At 38.8% G+C, this 21346-nt stretch overlaps 1 protein-coding gene across 1 annotated transcript in view; it reads left to right on the plus strand.

Annotated features, from left to right (window-relative positions):
- Nucleotides 1–21346, plus strand: part of LOC128660006 (zinc finger protein 585A-like) — a 274638-nt gene that overhangs the window by 98382 nt on the left and 154910 nt on the right. Inside the window, exon 3 of the mRNA XM_053713599.1 lies at nt 13811–14334. Within this exon, the coding sequence (XP_053569574.1) occupies nt 13811–14334 (524 nt within the window). The remainder of the gene's footprint in view (nt 1–13810; nt 14335–21346) is intronic.

Genomic DNA, 21346 nt, shown 5'->3' on the forward strand with positions numbered 1-21346 from the left:
TTCTGGAAGACATACCTGGTGAAGTGACTTTACCTTTATTTAAATATTTTTCCATATATAAATTTTCCTCCCTTACCCCACCACTGTCTGTTCCAGTTCCAGCAATTTATATGTGTAGAATAAAATATAGTCAGTGAAATATAATGTATGCTAGAAAGGTTAGAAAAAGAAACATTAGACAATACAGTTAGTTAACAAAAAATAAAAGGGTTAAATTAATAGTATAAAAATATTCAGCTTTGTATCTCACATGTATCTAATAACAAGTTAATATTATACATCTGTTTGCAACTAAATTCTGTTAAAATAATAAATTTTATCAATAAAACCATAATATAATGCTGTATCCTGAGATATTTTAGGACACAACAGAAAAATCTCTCACATTTAAATAAACAGTTTATTTCCTCCTTACTTATCCATATGATAATCACACCCTGAGGGGGAGGCAGGGACTCTGTATTCATGTGACACCAGAGGGGACAATAGGCATCTATATGAGAACAAAAGTCCAGGCGTGACCCTTTCATTGTCTCCCAACTGACAAGTTGTACTCATGTGAGTCACACAGAGAAAGGTGACACTCCCACATTAGTATAAATATCTGTGTAACACTCAGTGATATCACAGGAGGAACCAGAGAGACTTCCTACTTACAGAGCTTCTGCTAAACGGTAATATGCAAAACCTGACCTAAATATTTATTAACAGCCTCACACTGTTGTGTTTTATATAATGATTAGAAAATATTGTTATGTATTTTGTTATGATAAAGTTAAAATATTTCACTGCATCTAAGAAACTGAGTTGAAATTAAAAAAAACTTAACTGTACTTATTTAATCTGTTTTCTTTATATCACTCTGTGTTAATTAATTTATTGTTTAGTTCTTACATTTAAAGATGTTAATACATTTTGATTTCTAGTATTTTGTAAAATGAATGTTTGTAGCAGAACAAAACCATATTTTCAAACTTGAGGAGGTCTGACCAATAATACATTTGTGGGGATTGTTCTTGTTATCCAATGAGCAATATATTCTTAAGTATCAGCCAATTGGAATCCTGTATTTCCCTATAGGTTTATAATTAACTGTAGAGCCCAGATAAACCATTTTCATTTAATATTAGTGTGAAGCTGCTATTTGCTCCAGTAATAAATATCACTCAGCTTATGGCCCTGTTGTATCAGTCTCATCACATTTACTGATCTAATCATAAATATCTTGTGATCTGCATATTATTTTATTTCTAATGAGGTTATTTTATAATACATTTCTTATTTCTATTAGCTGCACCTGTTTATCATCAGAATGTTTCTCACTGATTTGTGACTGATTCTTGTTGTTAGTAAAAACCTTAGTAAGTGTATTCTGCACCTTCAGCTGCTGCTGTTTATGTCACATGATCACAGACTTAAAGGGACAGTGTTTTCCCTTAAAAGAACAATAAACCCCAAATGTTTTTCATTATTTAAATAGAACATATAACTTTCCAACTCACTTCTTTTATGATATTTGCTTTATTCTCTAAATATCCTTTATTGAAGCAGCTGCAATTCACTACTGGGAGCTAGCTGAGCACATAAGGTGAGCCAATGACAAGAGGCTTGTATGTGCCACTAATCAGCAGCTAGCGCACCATAGTGCATTGTATGCTTTGTAACAAAGGTCCCCAAGGGAATAAAGCAGATTTGATAATAGAAGGATATTGGAAAGATGTTTACATTTGAATAATAAAAGTGTAATTGTGACTTTGCTGTCCCTTTAATGTGTTTCTAATGACTTGTTTTACCAGTGTATAAAATAGAATAAAGTGTATGGGAAATTTCACCTTTAGGTTTAGTTTTTATGTAAAATAACTGTTTGCTGTTTGTAATTTATTTTCATTATTAAATTGTACACAGCCTTTTAAATGACCTGAGGCAGTGGCTCCTACTTAGCATATGCAGGAGTTCCCATTATATAAAAATATGAGTCTGTTATTGGCTGATAGCTGTCACATGGTACAGGCGCAGAACTACATTTATCAGAAAACAATCTATTGCTCTTTGTAAATTCATAGTAAGTTTTATTGCATTGTATTTTTATTATGCATCTGTTGATTTTGTAATTCTATATGTTATAGTCCTTTCAAATGGACTGAACTTGTTATATTTAAAGATAACAATTGAAATTAACATTTTAGTGCCTATCTCTCTCATACCCCATTGCAGTGTGATTTAAGACAACTAAGTATTGACCAAGAGAAGTTAAAGGACTGGGGGTAGAGCACATTACAAAATATCGGACAGTGAGAATTAGTAGGAAGTAAAAAAACAATACAGCAGTATCCAATTTAACTTATATATAAACCAATGATATTTAACATTTCTTTTAGGAGAAAATATTGTTTCATATAAATGACAGAAAACAAAGGTTATAATATATTTTGAAGGTTATGATATAGCCCCACACATAAATAGATTTCTTTCATGTAATTGGCAAGAGTCCATGAGCTAGTGACGTATGGGGTATACAATCCTACCAGGAGGGGCAAAGTTTCCCAAACCTCAAAATGCCTATAAATACCCCCCTCACCACACCCACAATTCAGTTTTTACAAACTTTGCCTCTTGTGGAGGTGGTGAAGTTTGTGCTAAGATTTCTACGTTGATATGCGATTCTCAGCATTTTGAAGCCCGGTTCCTCTCAGAGTACAGTGAATGTCAGAGGGATGTGAAGGGAGTATCACCTATTGAATGCAATGGTTTTCTATTTCATAGGTTTTCTGTTATTGGTCATAGAGATTCATCTCCTACCTCCCTTATTCAGATCGACGATATACTCTCATATTCCATTACCTCTACTGAAACCGTTTCAGTACTGGTTTGGCTATCTGCTATATGTGGATGGGTGTCTTTCGGTAAGTATGTTTTTATTACTTAAGACACTCTCAGCTATGGTTTGGCGCTTTATGCATTAATATAAAGTTCTAAATATATGTATTGTACTTATATTTCAAAGAAAAAAAGACAATACCACACTCCGTAAAAATTTGAAGATTTATTGAATATATTTAAAATTCAAAAAATAAAAATTATGTGACAGCCTTGCCACCTGTTTGGAGAAAGAGCGCAGCACACGGGCTTACACGTTTCGGCTGCTAGCCGTAATCATAGCCTGTTGTGTGTCTGTGCTCCCTGCCTTTAAGAACACCTGAATCTTTTCTAATTGGTTAAAAACATTATGCGCTGATCCTCCTTCTAATGCCCAGGTAATGCTGAACACCTACAGCTGAGTACTTTGCCCTGTCACTCTTTAAGTCACTACTTTTATCTGCTATTATTTTACTAAATGTATTTATAATAGAGAGTTGTACTTTTTATATCATGAGTGGTTCAAGGTTTATGCCAGATAAAACACATTGGAATAAATCTATTTTTAACTTTGATTTCTGAGGAAAAACTACTTAATACCCCAATGTTATGGGAAAAATCTTGTTAAGCCTCTTGAATACGAAAATATTGATTAAAGTGAATTACATTCGCTCAGCTGTTCGGGAGAAGACATGCCGATATGCACTATTAGTGTAGGTGGGAATTATTACAAATACTTGTTTGTTCTATATAACCCTCCTAATACCTTTTCTTGGAGGTTTCTCCAAACTTACTCAGATTGGCTGTGGGGAACCACAGACATGTTATGTCTATATTGTTTCCCTGATATTTACTCCTCACACTTCTCTAGAAACTTTTCTGACATGTCTGCTACTTGTCAGAGAGCCTGTTTATGTAACTACACTTTATTAGGAATACAAAGAGATAAATTTGTTACTATGTTAGAACAATCTAAAGAATATATGTGCGTGTATGGTGTATTAGGGATAATGTCACACTTGGAGTTGCATGATGAGGATAGATCATTCCCAATAGTTAGTAATATCATACCTGGAATGGAGACCCTCAGGGAGTCTTGTTCTGAGTCTCAAAATCCAGAACATCTCCCTTCTTGCTAAAAGTTTATCTAAATTTCCCCCCCTTTTGGGGACTTTTATTTCCTCAATCGCACACCACCTTAGTGTATTTATTTCTCCATTGTGTCTCTCAGTAAAATGTTTCACCAGGGGGGTTTGGGATTTACCTCTGGAAATTGTGGATATATGCTCCCTTATTCTTGTCTTAATGTCCCTTGAGGTAAGACCAATATACTGAACTTTACATTTTTGACATGTGAGCATATATATGACGCTCTCTGTCGTACAAATCATACAGGTGTTTATCTGAAAGACCTCTCCTGTCACCTGGGACTTAAATTACTTTGTTTTTCTAAATACTCGCAGGGCTTGCATTTTTTGTGACCACAATTATACATGCCCCTGCTAGTCAACCAAGTACCACTAGGTTTTATTTGGGACTTAAGTTCAGTTGGAGACAACAAGGACCCCAAAGTAGGACACTTCCTTGAACTGCACCTGACTCCCTTTTTGACAACCTTGATCAATTTGTCATCTGCTGCCAAAATGGGGAAATGCTTTTTTATTATATTGGTAATTTCGGGAAACTGGGCACTGTAGTTTGTAACAAATGTTAACCCTTTAAAATTATCTTGCTGTTTTTTTTTTTTCCTCTGAGGAAGGAGTCTCTCATCTTGGATTCAACTTGTTTTTTTGCCCTCGTTATTATCTTCTGTGTGTACCCTCTCATTTTTAACCTTTGTTCAAGGGCTACTGCTTCCTGGCGAAAATCTTCGTCATTCGAGCAGTTTCTCTTTAGGCGAATTAATTCACCCTTGGCTACTGCAGCTGCTGTATGTCTCGGATGACAGCTGCTGTAGTGTAGTAGTTTATTACCACTAATAGGTTTTTTATATACTTTGGAGATGACTTTTTCGCCAATTATCCCTTTTAGGGTGAGATCAAGATAATTAATTTCAGTGGAATTACATTCAAAAGTAAAACTCATGCCCACATCATTGTCATTAAGAGTTTCTATGAATGTTGGAATGTCTAAAGGGTCCCCTTTCCATACAAAAAGGAGATCGTCAATGTATCTTCCATACATGTCGATTCTATCTTTATAGATATTTCTATCTCCAAAGATGTGGAAAAATTCCCACCAACCTAAAAATAGGTTGGCATACGAGGGGGCAAACTTGGCCCCCATCGCTGTTCCACACCTCTGGAGATAGAAGACATCCTGAAACTGGAAAAAATTGTGGGTTAGAAGGTACCTAGTAACTCTAAGGGCAAAATCTTGAAAATCTAATGAAAAATCCGAGTGATTTCTTAGAAAGAATTTAATAGCCCTCAAACCTTCCTCATGAGGGATCGAGGAGTACAGGGATACAGCATCTACTGTTATCCACTGATACTCCTTATCCCATATTTGTGTTTCCATCATGTTTAGGACATGTTTAGTGTCCTTAATGTATGAAGGTAAATTTTTCACCATAGGCTGTAATATGCTGTCAAGCCACTGGGATAATGGTTCTAAGAGGGACCCTATCCCGCTAACTATGGGACGTCCTTTTATGTCATCTACTGACTTATGGACTTTGGGTAGGTGATGGAACAAGGGTGTTCTAGGGTTATCTACCAATAGAAATTCCATTGTTTTTTGATCGATACACCCTTGCTCCATCCCCTCATCCAATAAATGCCTCAATTCCCTCTTGAAGTTCTCGGTTGGATCTGTATGCAAAATTTGATAATTTCTTTCATCACTCAGTTGCCTTAAAGCCTCCTTGACATAGACCTCCCTGTCCATAACTACCACAGTCCCTCCTTTATCTGCATTTTTGATGACAAGTTCCGTGTCATCTTGCAGTTGTTTTAACGCTAATCTCTCTTCTTTTTTTAGATTTTGTCTCGTGGGAGCGGTGTTATCTTTGAGTGCTAAAAGGTCTCTTTCTACTCTATTAAAGAATGTCTCTATGATGGTCCCTCTTTCCTGTATGGGATAAAACACAGACTTAGGTTTATAGCATGTGCCTTTATTAACATAACCCTGTTCCATGTGTGCCTCAAACTGTAAATTCTGCAATGTTACCTCGTCACAAGTTTCCTGGAAACTCTTTTTGATAAGTTCAGTGTCTGTTTCTACATCCCTAAAATCAGAGACTTCAGTGTCTTCCCTTCCAAAAAAGTGTTTTTTCAATGTTAAATTTCTCACCAATTTATTGACATCGATGATGGTCTGGAACACACTGAAGTCTGTAGTAGGTGAAAAGGACAATCCATACTGCAAAACATTAAATTGAGTTTTTGTTAACTGTTTCTTAGACAAATTAATCACACTATATGTGGATGGGTGTCTTTCGGTAAGTATGTTTTTATTACTTAAGACACTCTCAGCTATGGTTTGGCGCTTTATGCATTAATATAAAGTTCTAAATATATGTATTGTACTTATATTTGCCATGAATCAGGTTTATGTATATTTCCTTTTGCAGATTGTTAGTTTCATATTTGGGGGAAAACATTTAGGAAAATATTTTTCTAACCTGGGATTTAGTCTTTTTTCAAATTGACTGCTTTTTTCATTAAATTTTGCGGGCAAAATTAGGCCCGCGAGGGCGCAAAATGCCAAAGTTTATTGCGTCATTCTTGGCACGAGATTTTTTTTTGGTGCTAAGGTGCATCCAATGACACAAATTTGTTATTTCCGGCGTCTTAGTCGACGCCGAGTTCCTTGCACAAAGTTGCGTTTTCTATGATGAGAGTGTGTCATTTCCGGATGTTGTTAGCGCCACAAAATGTTCAATTACGTTGTGCGTCATACTTGGTGCCAAATAATTTCATTATTTAAAACCTCATTTCTATATGCCTCTTGCCTTTTTCTATGTCAGAGGGCTATGCTGTTTGCATTTTTTTCCCATTCCTGAAACTGCCATATAAGGAAATTGATAATTTTGCTTTATATGTTGTTTTTTCTCTTACATTTGCAATATGTCTCAATCTGATCCTGTCTCAGAAACCACTGTTGGAACCCTGCTGCATGATAACAGTTCTACCAAAGCTAAGTGCATTTGTTGTATATTTGTGGAGATTATATCTCCAGCTGTGGTATGTAATTATTTGTCAAGATAAGCTTTTACATGCAGAGAATGTGTTCATCAGTAATAGTACTATGCCCGTTGTTCCTTCAACATCTAATGTACATGATATACCTATGAATAAAAAGGATTTTATTGCTGATGCAATTCAGAAGGCTTTGTCTGCCATCCCGTCCTGTAATAAATGTAAAAGGTCTTTTAAAACTTCTCATAAAATTGATGAAATTTTGAATGACTGACAACATACTGAATTATCCTCCTCTGATGATCTATCTGATTCAGAAGATCCTTCCTCAGATATTGACACTGACAAATCTACTTATTTATTTAAAATGGAGTATATTCGTTACTTGTTAAAAGAGGTGTTAATTACTTAGGATATTGAGGAAACTAGTCCTCTTGATATAAAAACTAGTAAACATTTAAATTCTGTTTATAAACCTCCTGTGGTTACTCCAGAGGTTTTTCCAGTTCCTGATGCTATTTCTGTTATGATTTCTAAGGAATGGAATAGGCCTCATACTTCTTTTATCCCTTCTTCAAGGTTTAAAAGATCGTATCCTTTGCCAGGAGGTAGTTTGGAGTTTTGGGAAAAGATCCCCAAAGTTGATGGGTTTATTTCTACTTTTGCTAAATGTACTACTATTCCTATGGAAGATAGTACTTCTTTTAAAGACCATTTAGATAGGAAACTTGAATCTTATCTAAGGAAAGCTTATTTATATTCTGGCTATCTTCTCAGGCCTGCGATTTCTATGGCTGATGTTGCAGCTGCATCAACCTTTTGGTTGAAAAGACTAGCGCAACAGGAAACAGATCCTGATTTATCTAGCATTGTTCATGGGCTTCAACATGCTAATCATTTTTTCTGTGATGCCATTTTTGATATCATAAAAATTTATGTTAAATCTATGTCTTTAGCTATTTAAGCTAGTAGAGCTTTGTGGCTCAAATATTAGAATGCTGACATGGAATCTAAGTCTAGATTATTATCTCTTTCTTTCCAAGGTAGTAATTTATTTGGTTCTCAGTTGGATTCAATTATTTCAACTGTCAATGGGGGAAGGGAGTTTTTTGCCTAAGGATAAAAGACCTAAGGGTAAATCTAAAACTTCTAACCATTTTCGTTCCTTTCAACAAAATAAGGAACAGGAATCTAATCCTTCCCCCAAAGAATCTGGTTCCAATTGGAAACCTTCTTCAAGATGGAGTAAATCCAAACAGTTTAAGAAACCAAAGCCAGCTCCTAAGTCTGCATGAAGGTGCGGCCCTCATTCCAGCTCAGCTGGTAGGGGGCAGATTAAGATTCATCCAAAACATTTGGGCAGATTCTGTCCAAAATCAATGGATTCAAAGTATTGTCTCTCAAGGGTACGGAATAAGATTCAGAGTAAGACCTCCTGTGAGAATATTTTTCTCTTACGCATCCCAGCAAATCCAGTAAAGGCTCAGGCTTTTCTGAAGTGTGTTTCAGACCTGGAGCTTTCAGGGGTAATCATACTGGTTCTGTTTCAGGAACAGGGTCTGGGGTTTTATTCAAATCTATTCATTGTCCCAAAGAAAGAAAATTCATTCAGGCCAGTTCTGGATCAGAAAATTTTGAATCGTTATGTGAGAGTACCAACTTTCAAAATGGTGACTATAAGGACTATTCTGCCTTTTGTTCAGTAAGAGCATTATATGTCCACAATAGACTTACAGGATGCTTATCTTCATATTCCGATTCATCCAGATCATTATCAGTATCTGAGATTCTCTTTTCTAGACAAGCATTACCAATTTGTCACTCTTCCATTTGGCCTAGCGATAGCTCCAAGAATCTTTTCAAAGGTTCTTGGTGCCCTACTCTCTGTAATCAAAGAACGGGGTATTGCGGTGTTTCCTTATTTGGACGATATCTTGGTGCTAGATCAGTCTTTACTTTCTGCAGAATCTCACACAAATCAACTAGTGTTGTCTCTTCAAAGACATGGTTGGAGGATCAATTTACCAAAAAGTTCCTTGATTCCACAGACAAGGGTCACCTTTTTAGGTTTCCAGATAGATTCAGTGTCCATGACTGTCTCTAACAGACAAGAGACGAATAAGATTGGTTTCAGCTTGTCGGAACCTTCAGTCTCAATCATTCCCTTCAGTAGCTATGTGCATGGAAGTTTTAGGTCTCATGACGGCAGCATCGGACACGATCCCCTTTGCTCGTTTTCATATGAGACCTCTCCAGCTTTGTATGCTGAACCAATGGTGCAGGGTTTATACAAAGATATCACAATTAATATCCTTAAATCCCAATGTTCGTCTCTCTCTGACTTGGTGGTTAGATCACCATCGTATAGTTCAAGGGGCTTCTTTTGTTCGTCCAACCTGGACTGAGATCACAACAGATGCAAGTGTTTCAGGTTGGGGAGCTGTCTGGGGATCTCTGACAGCACAAGGGGTTTGAAAACCTCAAGAGGCAAAGTTACCAATCAATATTTTAGAACTCTGTGCTATTTTCAGAGCTCTTCAGGTTTGGCCTCTATTGAATAGAGAATCGTTCATTTGTTTTCAGACAGACTATCACAACTGTTGCATATATCAATCATCAGGTTGGGACTTGCAGTCCCCAAGCTATGAAATAAGTAATTTGGATACTTGCTTGGGCGGAATCCACCTCCTGTCTAATGTCTGCAGTTCATATCCCAGGTATAGACAATTGGAAAGTGGATTATCTCAGCCGTCAGACTTTACATCCAGGGGAGTGGTCGCTCCATCCAGATATGTTTTCTCAGATTGTTCTGATGGCTTCTCATCTAAACAAGAAACTACCCAGGTACCTGTCCAGGAATCCTCAGGCGGAAGCAGTGGATGGTTTAGCAGTTCCTTATTGTTACCAACCTGCTTATATCTTCCTGCCTCTGGTTCTTCTTCCAAGAGTGATTTCCAAGATCATCATGGAACAATCGTTTGTGTTGCTGGTGGCTCCAGCATGGCCTCACAGGTTTTGTTATGCAGATCTCGTTGGGATGTCCAGTTGCCAACCTTGGCCACTTCCATTAAGGCCAGACCTTCTGTCTCAAGGTCCTTTTTTCCATCAGGATCTCAAATCATTAAATTTGAAGGTATGGAAATTGAATGCCTAGGGCTATAGTCATAGAGGTTTCTCTGACTCAGTGATTAATACTATGTTACATGCTCGTAAATCTGTTTCTAGGAAGATTTATTATCAAGTTTGGAAGACTTATATTTCATGGTGTTCTTCTGATAAATTCTTGTGGCATTCTTTTACAATTCCTAGAATTTTACAGTTTCTTCATGATGGTTTGGATGAAGGTTTGTCTGCAAGTTCATTGAAGGGACAAATCTCTGCTCTTTCTGTTATATTTCACAGAAAGATTGCTAAGCTTCATGATATTCACTGTTTTGTACAGGCTTTGGTCCGTATCAAGCCTATCATTAAATCAATCTCTCCTCCTTGGAGTCTTAATTTAGTTTTGAAGGCTTTACAGGCTCCTCTGTTTGAGCCTATGCATTCTTTGGACATTAAACTACTTTCTTGGAAAGTGTTGTTCCTTTTGGCCATCTCTTCTGCTAGAAGAGTGTCCTAATTATCTGCTCTTTCTTGTGAATCTCCTCTGATTTTCCATCAGGATAAGGCAGTTTTGCAGACTTTATTTAAATTTCTTCCTAAGGTTGTGAATTCTAACAAGATTAATAGAGAAATTGTTGTCCCTTCTTTGTGTCCTAATCCTAATAATTTTTTGGAGAGATTCTTACATTCTTTGAATGTGGTAAGAGCTTTGAAATATTATGTTGAAGCTACTAAAGATTTCAGGAAGACTTCTAGTCTATTTGTTATCTTTTCTGGTTCTAGGAAAGGTCAGAAGGCTTCTGCCATGTCCTTGGCATCTTGGTTAAAGCTTTTGATTCATCAGGCTTATTTGGAGACTGGCCAGGCCCGTCTCAGAGAATTACAGCTCTTTCTACTAGATCAGTCTTCACTTCGTGTGCTTTTAAGAATGAAGCTTCAGTTGATCAGATTTGCAAAGCAGCAACTTGATCTTCTTTGCATACGTTTACTAAATTCTACCATTTTGATGTATTTGCTTCTTTGGAAGCAATTTTTGGTAGAAATGTTTTTCAGGCAGCTGTTTCAGTTTGATTCCTCTGCTTATGTTTAAGTTTTTTCTTTTCGTTATCAAAATAAATTTATAATTTGGGTTGTGGATTAATTTTTTTAGCGTAAAATGGCTGTTATTATTTTTCTCCTCCCTCTCTAGTGACTCTTCCGTGGAGTTCCACATCTTGGGTATTGCTATCCCATACGTCACTAGCTCATGGACTCTTGCCAATTACATGAAAGAAAACATAATTTATGTAAGAACTTACCTGATAAATTCATTTCTTTCATATTGGCAAAAGTCCATAAGGCCCACCCTTTTTATGGTGGTTATGATTTTTTGTATAAAGCATAATTATATCCAAATTCCTTTGTTGATGCTTTCTACTCCTTTCTTTATCACCCCACTTCTTGGCTATTCGTTAAACTGAATTGTGGGTGTGGTGAGGGGTGTATTTATAGGCATTTTGAGGTTTGGGAAACTTTGCCCTTCCTGGTAGGATTGTATATCCCATACGTCACTAGCTCATGGACTCTTGCCAATATGAAAGAAATGAATTTATCAGGTAAGTTCTTACATAAATATGTTTTTCTACCATTATGTTGAATAGATCTGGGAAGATTCGTATTTAAAGTGATAGTAAACACCTAAAATGTTCCTCTTTAATAAGATAGATAATGCCTTTATTTACTATTCCCCAGTTTTGCATAACCAACACTGTTATAGTTATATACTTTTTACCTCTAATTACCTTGTATCTAAGCTTATGCAGACTGCCTTTGTATCTCAGATCTTTTGACAGACTGGCATTTCAGGCAATTGGTGCTGAATCTTCAATAACTCCACGTGTATGAGCACAATGTTATTTATATGAAACACATGAACTAACACCCTCTAGCTGTGAAAAAATGTAATATGCATTTAGATAAGAGGCAGCCTTCTAGGCGTTGGAAATTAGCATAGGAGCCTCCTAGGATTAACTTTCAACTAAGAATACCAAGAGAACAAAGCAAATATGATGATAAAAGTAAATTAGACAGTTGTTTAAAATTACATGCCCTATCTGAATCATGAATTATTAATTTAGACTTTAATATCCCCTTAATGGGAAATTATAACACACAGTGTTAACTGTACTAAATGCTTGTGGTGAATCAACATCAAATATGTAATACCCTAATCAGCTGATCTGTATCACATGAATAGTTATGTGTGCCTTTAATTATACCATACGTACAGTTTATCGGAACCACTATTTATTATTATCCCTTTAAACCCTTTAATATATTTTTTACAGACACAGCCAAAGCACTGAGAGGTATCAGGTATTGATGTAGCTGGAGTGTATAAGGGAACCTTCATCCTGAGCACAGACATTGGAGCCTGTTATCAGCATGAACTCATGTGTTAGGTGAGTAAAATAGATATTATGCTGACTTTAATTACTGGGAAAATAGAATAGATCACTCATTAAACAAATATAAACTATTATATTTATATCTACATCTTTTAAGTACATTTGTGTCAGTGACCGTTATAAAGTAGGAGCAACCCCCACTGGGCTGAGGAGTAGGGTAAAAATTACTACTGACCCCTCTGTCTTTTTAGATTGACCATATCCAGCAACTGCCTAACCTCACCCTTAGACTTCTGTACTCAGAACACCGGCAACGTCCACCTTCCCATGCCCTGACCTCGCTCATGGAACTCCCATAACTACACTTAAATGACTACCTTCTCCCAGTGAGTGTTCCTCACCCTAGAACCGCCCCTGATTTGTGTGCTTAATTTTACAGTAAATATTATTAAACTAATAAAGTTTTTGGCTGTTTATATAAATAGAACAACCACCGCTGAAAGCTAAAGATTATCATAAGGTCACTGCTTCTTAACGTCTCCAAACATCTCACACTGATTATTAGTCTGTGATTAATTAAGACATCATGTTCTCACCCAACTGGCTGTGCATGAGCCGGGCAGGACTGTATGTGCAGTTGTTTGTGCAATGTTAAATGAGGATGGTGGATGCTACCTCTCTTGCATGGAATACAGATGTACTTGTTCCCTGGCTGAGAACATTATGCAACATTCTCTGTCGTTATTTTTTAATTTGTGATTTATAGGTAAATAAATTGAAAAAAATCCAAAAACGGAAGACATTTTGTTGCATATAAAAGAATAAAATGATTTTTATAACATGGATTATATTATAAAGAATAAATGTTATTTTTCTTTATTCTATTTCTTTTTATGTAGACAAACACATGAATAGTTCATATCCATCCTTCACTACAGGAAGCATCAGAATGATACCACAAACTCCAATAGTCTTAGACACTAATGACTATTCACAAACATTGGGGAAATCACAGCAGATATTTAAAGGAGATGGTGAATTGGCAGGAACTGGGCAGCAATCATTATGTACAGAGAGTAATTTAGTCATCAATCAAGAGGAGAACATTTATGCCTTATCTAGTGAAATGATTATCCCTGAGGATAAACCACACATATTTACTGAGATTGCAAATCATTTTAAAGAAAGGAAAAGTCTACAGTCTAACCAAATGATTCATACAAAGGAGAAATATTTCACATGTACAGAGTGTGGAAAAAGTTTTACACACAAGTGTAGTCTGAAAAGACATGAAATGATTCACACAGGAGAAAATCCTTTCACATGTACAGAGTGTGGAAAAAGTTTTACAGAAAAGAGTCATCTGAAAATTCATGAAAGGATTCACACATGGGAAAAGCCTTTTACGTGTACAGAGTGTGGAAAAAGTTTTACACAAATTAATAGTCTGAAATGTCATGAAAGGATTCACACAGGAGAAAAGCCTTGTAAATGTACAAAGTGTGGAAAAAGTTTTACACATATCAGTAATCTGAAATCTCATATAAGGATTCACACAGGAGAAAAGCCTTTTACGTGTACAGAGTGTGGAAAAAGTTTTACACGAAAGAGTGATCTGAAAAAGCATGAAAGGATTCACACAGGGGAAAAGCCTTTCACATGTATAGAGTGTGGAAAACGCTTTGCAGAAAATAGTAGACTGAGAAAACATGAAAGGATTCACACAGGGGAAAAGCCTTTCACATGTACAGAGTGTGGAAAAAGTTTTACAGAAAAGAGTAGTCTGAAAACTCATGAAAAGATACATACAGGGGAAAAGCCTTTCACATGTGCAGAGTGTGGAAAAGGTTTTACAGAAAAGATTAATCTGAAAAATCATGAAAAGATTCACACAGGGGAGAAGCCTTTCACATGTGCAGACTGTGGAAAAAAATTTGCACAAATGAGTAATCTAAAAAATCATGAAAAGATTCACACAGGGGAAAAACCTTTCACATGTGCAGAATGTGGAAAAAGTTTTACACGTATCAGTAATCTGAAAACTCATGAAAGGAGTCACAAGGGAAAAAATCTTTCACATGTTTAGAAAGTGTAAAAAGGTTTTCCATCTTAATGGGAGGAGAGTCCACTGTTTCATGCATTACTTGTGGGAATTAAGAACCTGGCCACCAGGAGGAGGCAGACACCCCAGCCAAAACTTAAATACCTCCCCCACTCCGCTCATCCCCTAGTCATTCTTTGCCTTTCGTCACAGGAGGTTGGCAGAGATATGTCGGAAGATTGGAGTAGTCTCTTATGGAGGGTAGTATTCCTAGAAATGGTTTTAAGTAACCCTGTCAGCCTCTCAGTGAGGGCATGGGTGAAAGTTTAGAGTCCGGAGATGCAGGGAGAGTCTTTCTGCGAAACCATCCCAACTCATGACTAACAGCTCCTTAAGCAATCAGCGTTGACGAGTTTCGCTGCCTGCTTTATGCACTGAAGTCCATGTCAGGAGCGATGCTACTAACCTGTCACACTTGAAGGACCCTGTTCCTGTTCCTTGGCATAGATTCTGGTAAGATCGTTTCAATTATACACATGATAATGCAAGAAGACAGAGTCACAGTGTGTCTCTTTTATCTGTATAGAATCAAGGGTTAATATCCCTAAAAGGGGATTATTGAATGGGGGGGTTATGCATAATATCTTTATTGTGTGAGATGAGGCTCTAGCAATGTGTGAACAGTCGGGTGTAAATTGGCGCGGCCTGTTTTGGGCACGTTTTCTCTATAGTGCAGGGGCGGTCCTGCATGGCACTCCATGTGACCGGAAGTGGCCTCTTCAACTTCATCTTTCCTGATCGACACTTGCGGTAGACATAACGGTTTCTCTGGAGTCCGGGTCATAGGAGGTGGTGAGTGCCCCGGCCATTGGTGTATAAAGGTGCCATTTAATCTATCTAGTCCGTATTAAAGGCGTAAGCTATGGAGGACTCTGATATGTTAGAGGATACTCCCTCTTTAATTAAACCTAATACCTGTATTTATTGTGAGGAGGGTCAGGTTGATCCGCCTGCTCAACTGTGTTCTACATGCTTTTTTTTTTTTTAAACAAATTTTTATTGAGGTTCTTTACCAAACAAACAAGTATTGCTTTACCATACATAGTAAAAAGGAAAATAAGTTGTTACAGAGTAAGCTGCCAAAACAAGGTCACATAGGTACATAGTATAGTTAAATGACAGATTACCTATTAGATATAAACAATAAACTCTGTTCAAACATTAAACCTGCAGCAAGATATAAGCAGCCATATAGAGACCGCCAAGATATAGTAGTACAATATAGGGCAGGTAAGCAGCGATGTGATAGGGCCACTCATGGACCCCTAATGAAGAACCTCTATTTTATGTTTTTAAAGCTATAATTGGGAAATATTGTAAATAACCAGGTAAATATCAAATATAAATTGAATAATGGTATAAGAGCTGCTTAGAGATATATAACAACAAGGTAAACTTCAGTGTAAGCTCAGTTTTTATATAAGAATTGCTTAGGAAAACATTATTTGTGAAGAGTACATATATAAACTTGCTGTGTAAATAGTATGGTAGTATGTTAGAGAATGGCATAGGCGAGACAAGCCATATAGATAGCCCTCCAACATTAGGAGGTACATTATAGGGGGAGTCGGGGGGGGAGGTGGTAGGTTAGCTAAGAGAAACCACTTTTTTAATTCTCTTGAGGCTAGGAGACAAAATAGATATTAGGAGTGGAGTATATGTCAATATGGAGGTACATTATAATATATTTGGGAGGAGGAGATTATTGAAGCATAGTAGATAGCTTATAGGCAAATTATATATTGGATAAATACTGTACTTGCAGCGTGTGTAACTAGGACTAAATATAAGGACGAGAAATTGTACTGTTTAAAGCTATTGCAGGTCCAGCCTGCGATGAAAAAACAGGGCATCCTGGGGTATTGAAAATTCACCTGTGAGGTAGACCTTAGTAAGCCATGTAATTACAGCCCTCCCATATTCACCCGCAGATAAATTTAATATTGAGATCTCAAACATCTGTCTATCTTATACACTAGTTATAAATAGAATACTGAGAACGAGTGCACAGTTTTAGAGTAAGGCAAGGATAAAAACAGAGCTTATGTGCAACAATTTGCATTATGGTGTAACACTATGCTATGAAGCTATATTTTTATAACAAGAAGGTATCTCGCCACCCCGGCCGCTGGCAGCAAGTTATGAAGTAGGCAAGTTCTCTCAAAACTCTAAGCAGGTACATACAATATGAGAATGTTGAGATACTGATTACCTATGGAGGTGATAATCTAGTTCTATGGAAAATGAACACAGGAGTGAATAGGGATAATCTAACATTTAATTGCTAGTCATAACCTCATGGGCTTAAAAAAGCTGTGAACATCTTGGCCAAAAGGCTAAACTATGTGGGAGAAACACTGAGCCCTGTGGTAGGAAAATCTTCTCATCCTTATCTGTCATTAATGTTTATAAGTATTATTTGCCTCCTCTAAGTGGATTTAGCAGGTAAATATTATACCAGAGCATAATGCATCCATACACTGCAGCAGGGTCTCAAATATATAAACAAACTGTTAGGTGGTACGTTTATGTCTGGGTGTGCTAGCTACATAAAACTCTAAACATGCAACAAGCCCAGGTTCATAACATTGCTTGGGGTAAATAAATACTTTTTACGTGCCACAAAAAAACTTAGCTGATTAATATTATAACAAGATATAGCGTAACAGAGAAATGTAGTAATAACTAAGATACATGAGTAAACTGATTGGTATTATGAAGAGCATGATAGATTGAATGATAAATAGGCATATTCAACTTGCAGCTACAGCAGTCCGCAACGATGTTATGAAAAACACATCAGAGCCAGAGTCTATCAGTCCCAAAAAAAAAAAAAAAATACAGAGTAAGGGAGCAAGGTCATCTATTGCAGGTTTATCCGATGCCTCTGGGGATCAGAGATTGGGCCACAGCAGTTAAGGAGAGCTGCGTGTGTCTGCCCGGTAATGAGACAATGATCAGTGGAGTGAGGTGAAAGCTAGCCCATCCTATAACATCCGCAAACCTAACCACTGGCGACAGGCTCCAGGGGTAAGAACTAGGCTCCATGAGAAATGCGTGTCGCCGTGTTGCGCTAATGTGCTCTGGCTTACCGGGCTTCAGATAGGAGGTGCACGCATCACCTGAAGATGTTGGATATCCTGCCTTGGGTGAATTGTCCGTGGTGTTTCTGGGTAGGTGCGCCACTATACACACACTCTCCGCTTCTATATCTTCATATAATGAGGAGCACCGTGGTCTCAAGCTGTCATCCCCACGAGGGGCAACTATATAGAAGGGCGTGCAGGTCGCATGTTCCTCATGCTTGTCGTCTGTTTGTTGGGGCCCCAGAATGGTTGGGTGCTCAAACATACTGCAGCACCTAGTCAGAAAGATGCGGATCTCTTCTATAATCTGCTCCGCGGTCTGCATGGCTGTAGGTAGAAGAAGGCTCAGGGTTTTAGTAGAATGTTGCAATTGTGGTCCCAAGATGGCCGATTACAGGCCCACTTGTCAGCACTAAGCACTTCAGAAACGTGTATTACCGTGAAAATGGTAAAGTTTTCTCCAAGATTAGATGTATGCGTTGTGAAGCTGAGCAGGCTATATTATAATATACATAATTGAGCTGAAACAGTCTTTGGAATCGATTATTCTATGTTTTGTAGCTGGAGCTGCTGAAATGTGCGACTGCTCTGCTTCCAAGTTGGCTCCGCCCCGTGTTCTACATGCTTTGATAAGATTGCAATATCTAAAAAGAATAAGATATTTAGTACTACTGAGCTGTCCACCTCTGAGGGCTCTCCGTCCCGCGAGATGTGTTCCCTGCAATCTCCGATTACACATGCAGATCCCCAGGGACTTCCTTATCATCCCATGGGAGGGGCCTCTTGGCCGCCAGATTTCGCTGCCCAGTTGCAAACAGCGGTTTTCGGAGGCCTTCCATGCCTTACCACGTCCTGTGAAGCGCAAGTGAAGGGAAAGACATAGCCTTCCGTCCCAGGGGTCATCTACTCCATTGGATGTCTCAGATAGATTATCTGCTGATGAGGATGCCTCCAACTCTCCGGAGGACACTCTCTCTGGGACGGAATCAGCGTCTTCTAGACCTCCGGCTGCGGAGGAACCATATTTTAAGATGGATCATTTGCACTTTTTATTGAAAGAAGTTCTTGCTACCTTGGAGGTTCTGGAACCAAAATTTCCAGAAGAACCTTCGATCCCTAAGCATGATAGGTTTAATGATGACAGGGTGGTGCCTCAGACCTTCCCAGTTCCCGTAAAGATGTCTACTATTATTAAGAGTGAGAGGGAGAAATTTGGCTCATCATTTTCTCCCTCTACCGCTTTTAAAAATCTGTTCCCTATTCTGGACTCTAAAATCGAGCTATGGGGGCCATTCCTAAGGGTGATGGAGCTATCTCCACGCTCGTTAAGCATATGACTATTTCCCTCAAGGATAGTTCATCGTTCAAAGAACCCATGAATAAAAAATTTGAATTAATGTTGAGAAAGATGTTTCAACTAACGAGGTTTGTTTTTCAACCGGCAGTGGCGATCGCTGCGGTGGTTGGAGCGGCTACCTACTGGTGTGACGCACTATCAGCTATGGTCGAGGTGGAGATACAGGAAAAGATTAAGGCCTTAAGGGTAGCTAATTCTTTTATCTGTGATGCAAACATGCAGTTTATTCGCCTGAATGACAAGACATCAAGTTTCTCTGTTCTAGCCCACAGGGCTCTATGGTTAAAGTCATGGTCTGCTGACATGACTTCCAAGTCTAGATTGCTATCCCTTCCTTTTCAGGGGAAAGTTCTTTTTTGCCCAGGCCTGGACTCTATCATATCAACAGTCATGGGAGGCAAGAGTGCTTTCCTTCCACAGGATAAGAAGAACAAGCCTAAGGGCTCTACTTTTCGTCCCTTTTAATCGAACAAGTCTTAGCGCCAGCAGCCTGCTTGTAGACCGAGCAGTCCAAGGGATCTTGGAAGCCAGCTCATCTTGGAACAAATCCAAGTAGAACCAGAATCCCGCTGAGACAAAGTCGGCATCAAGGGGTGGCCCCCGATCGGTCTCTGGAACATGTAGGGGGCAGACTATTTCTGTTCGCTGTGGCTTGGATGAGAGACGTTTAGGATCCCTGGGTTCTGTAGGTTATCGCCCAGGGTTACAGGATAGGGTTCAAGACTCATATGGCCAGGGGCAGATTCCTCCTGTCAAACCTATCCTCAAGGCCAGAGAAGAGACACGCCTTTCTCGAATGCGTGAGGGACTTCTCACGCATTCTCCTCTAGCAGAAAGGGGTCTAGGGTACTATTCAAACCTTTTTTGTAGTCCCAAAGAAGGAGGGCACGTTACGCTAAAGTGCCTAAATACGTTTCTGTCAGTCCCATCGTTCAAAATGGAGACAATCAGATCGATTCTGACCCTAATTCAAGAGGGGCAATTTGACGACAATAGACCTGAAGGATGCTTACCTGCTTACCTTCATGTGCCAATCCACAAGGACCACTTCAGGTTCCCAAGATTTACATTTCTGGACCAACACTTCCAGTTTGTGGGCCTACCATTTGGTCTGGCGACTGCCCCAAGAGTCTTTACAAAGGTTCTAGGAGCGCTGCTTGTGGTAGCGAGAGCCAGAGCTATTGTGGTGGCCCCTTACCTGGATGATATCCTGGTCCAGGCTCTGTTCTGCAGTCTTGCAGAGGACCACTCAATGGCTCTTCTCCTTCGATTCCACGGCAGAAAGATATATGAGGGAAAAAGTTCTCTGATTCCCAGCACCAGGGTGGAGTTCCTGGATACGATAATAGATTCCATATCTATAAAGATATTTTTGACAGATCAGAGACGTTCTAAGATTGCATCAAGCTGTCTTGTTCTTCAGACCTCCTCAAGGCCATCCGTGGCCAGGTGTATGGAGGTGATCGGGCTCATGGTATCCAGCATAGATGTCATTACTTTCACCAGGTTCCATCTCAGACCTCTGCAGTTATGTATGTTAAGACAAGGGAACGGCGATCACTCAGATCTATCCCAGCAGATATCTCTGGACAATCAAGAGAGGGAATTACTCTCTTGGTGGGTCCTTTCTGGACAGCTGTCCCAGGGGACATCCTTCTTGAGACCATCCTGGGAGATTGTGACCATGGATACAAGTCTATCAGGATGGGGAGCTGTTTGGGGTTCCAGAAGGGTACAGGGCAGGTGGACTCAAGAGGAGTCGATGCTACCGATAAATATCCTGGAACTGCAAGCAATATTCAACGCTCTGAGGTCTTGGCCCCTCTTGGGGTCATGCAGTTTCATCAGATTCCAGTCAGACAACATTACCTCTGTGGTGTACATAAACCATCAGGGGGGAACGAGAAGCTCCCTAGCCATGAGGGAGGTTTTCTTGGATTCTGGAGTTGGCAGAGAACCACAGCTATTCACACTCAGTGAGCCACATTCCGGGTGTGGACAACTGGGAAGCGGATTTCTTCAGCAGACAATTGTTTCATCCGGGGGAATAGTTTCTCCATCCCGAGGTGTTTGCAGAGATTTGCAACAGATGGGGGATGCCGGAGATAGATCGCATGGTGTCCAGACTCAACTTCAAGCTATCCAGATACGGATCATAGTCCAGGGATTCCCAGGCGGAGCTGATAGATGCCTTTGTGGGAACTTGGGTGTTCGACCTAATTTACATTTTTCCTGCATCAAACAGGAGCAAGCTTCGACCATTTCTGATTGCTCCATTGTGGCCACGGACGATGTGGTTTGCGGATCTGGTGGGA

This window comes from Bombina bombina, chromosome 5 (assembly GCF_027579735.1).
Source record: "Bombina bombina isolate aBomBom1 chromosome 5, aBomBom1.pri, whole genome shotgun sequence".
Classification (NCBI taxonomy): domain Eukaryota; kingdom Metazoa; phylum Chordata; class Amphibia; order Anura; family Bombinatoridae; genus Bombina; species Bombina bombina.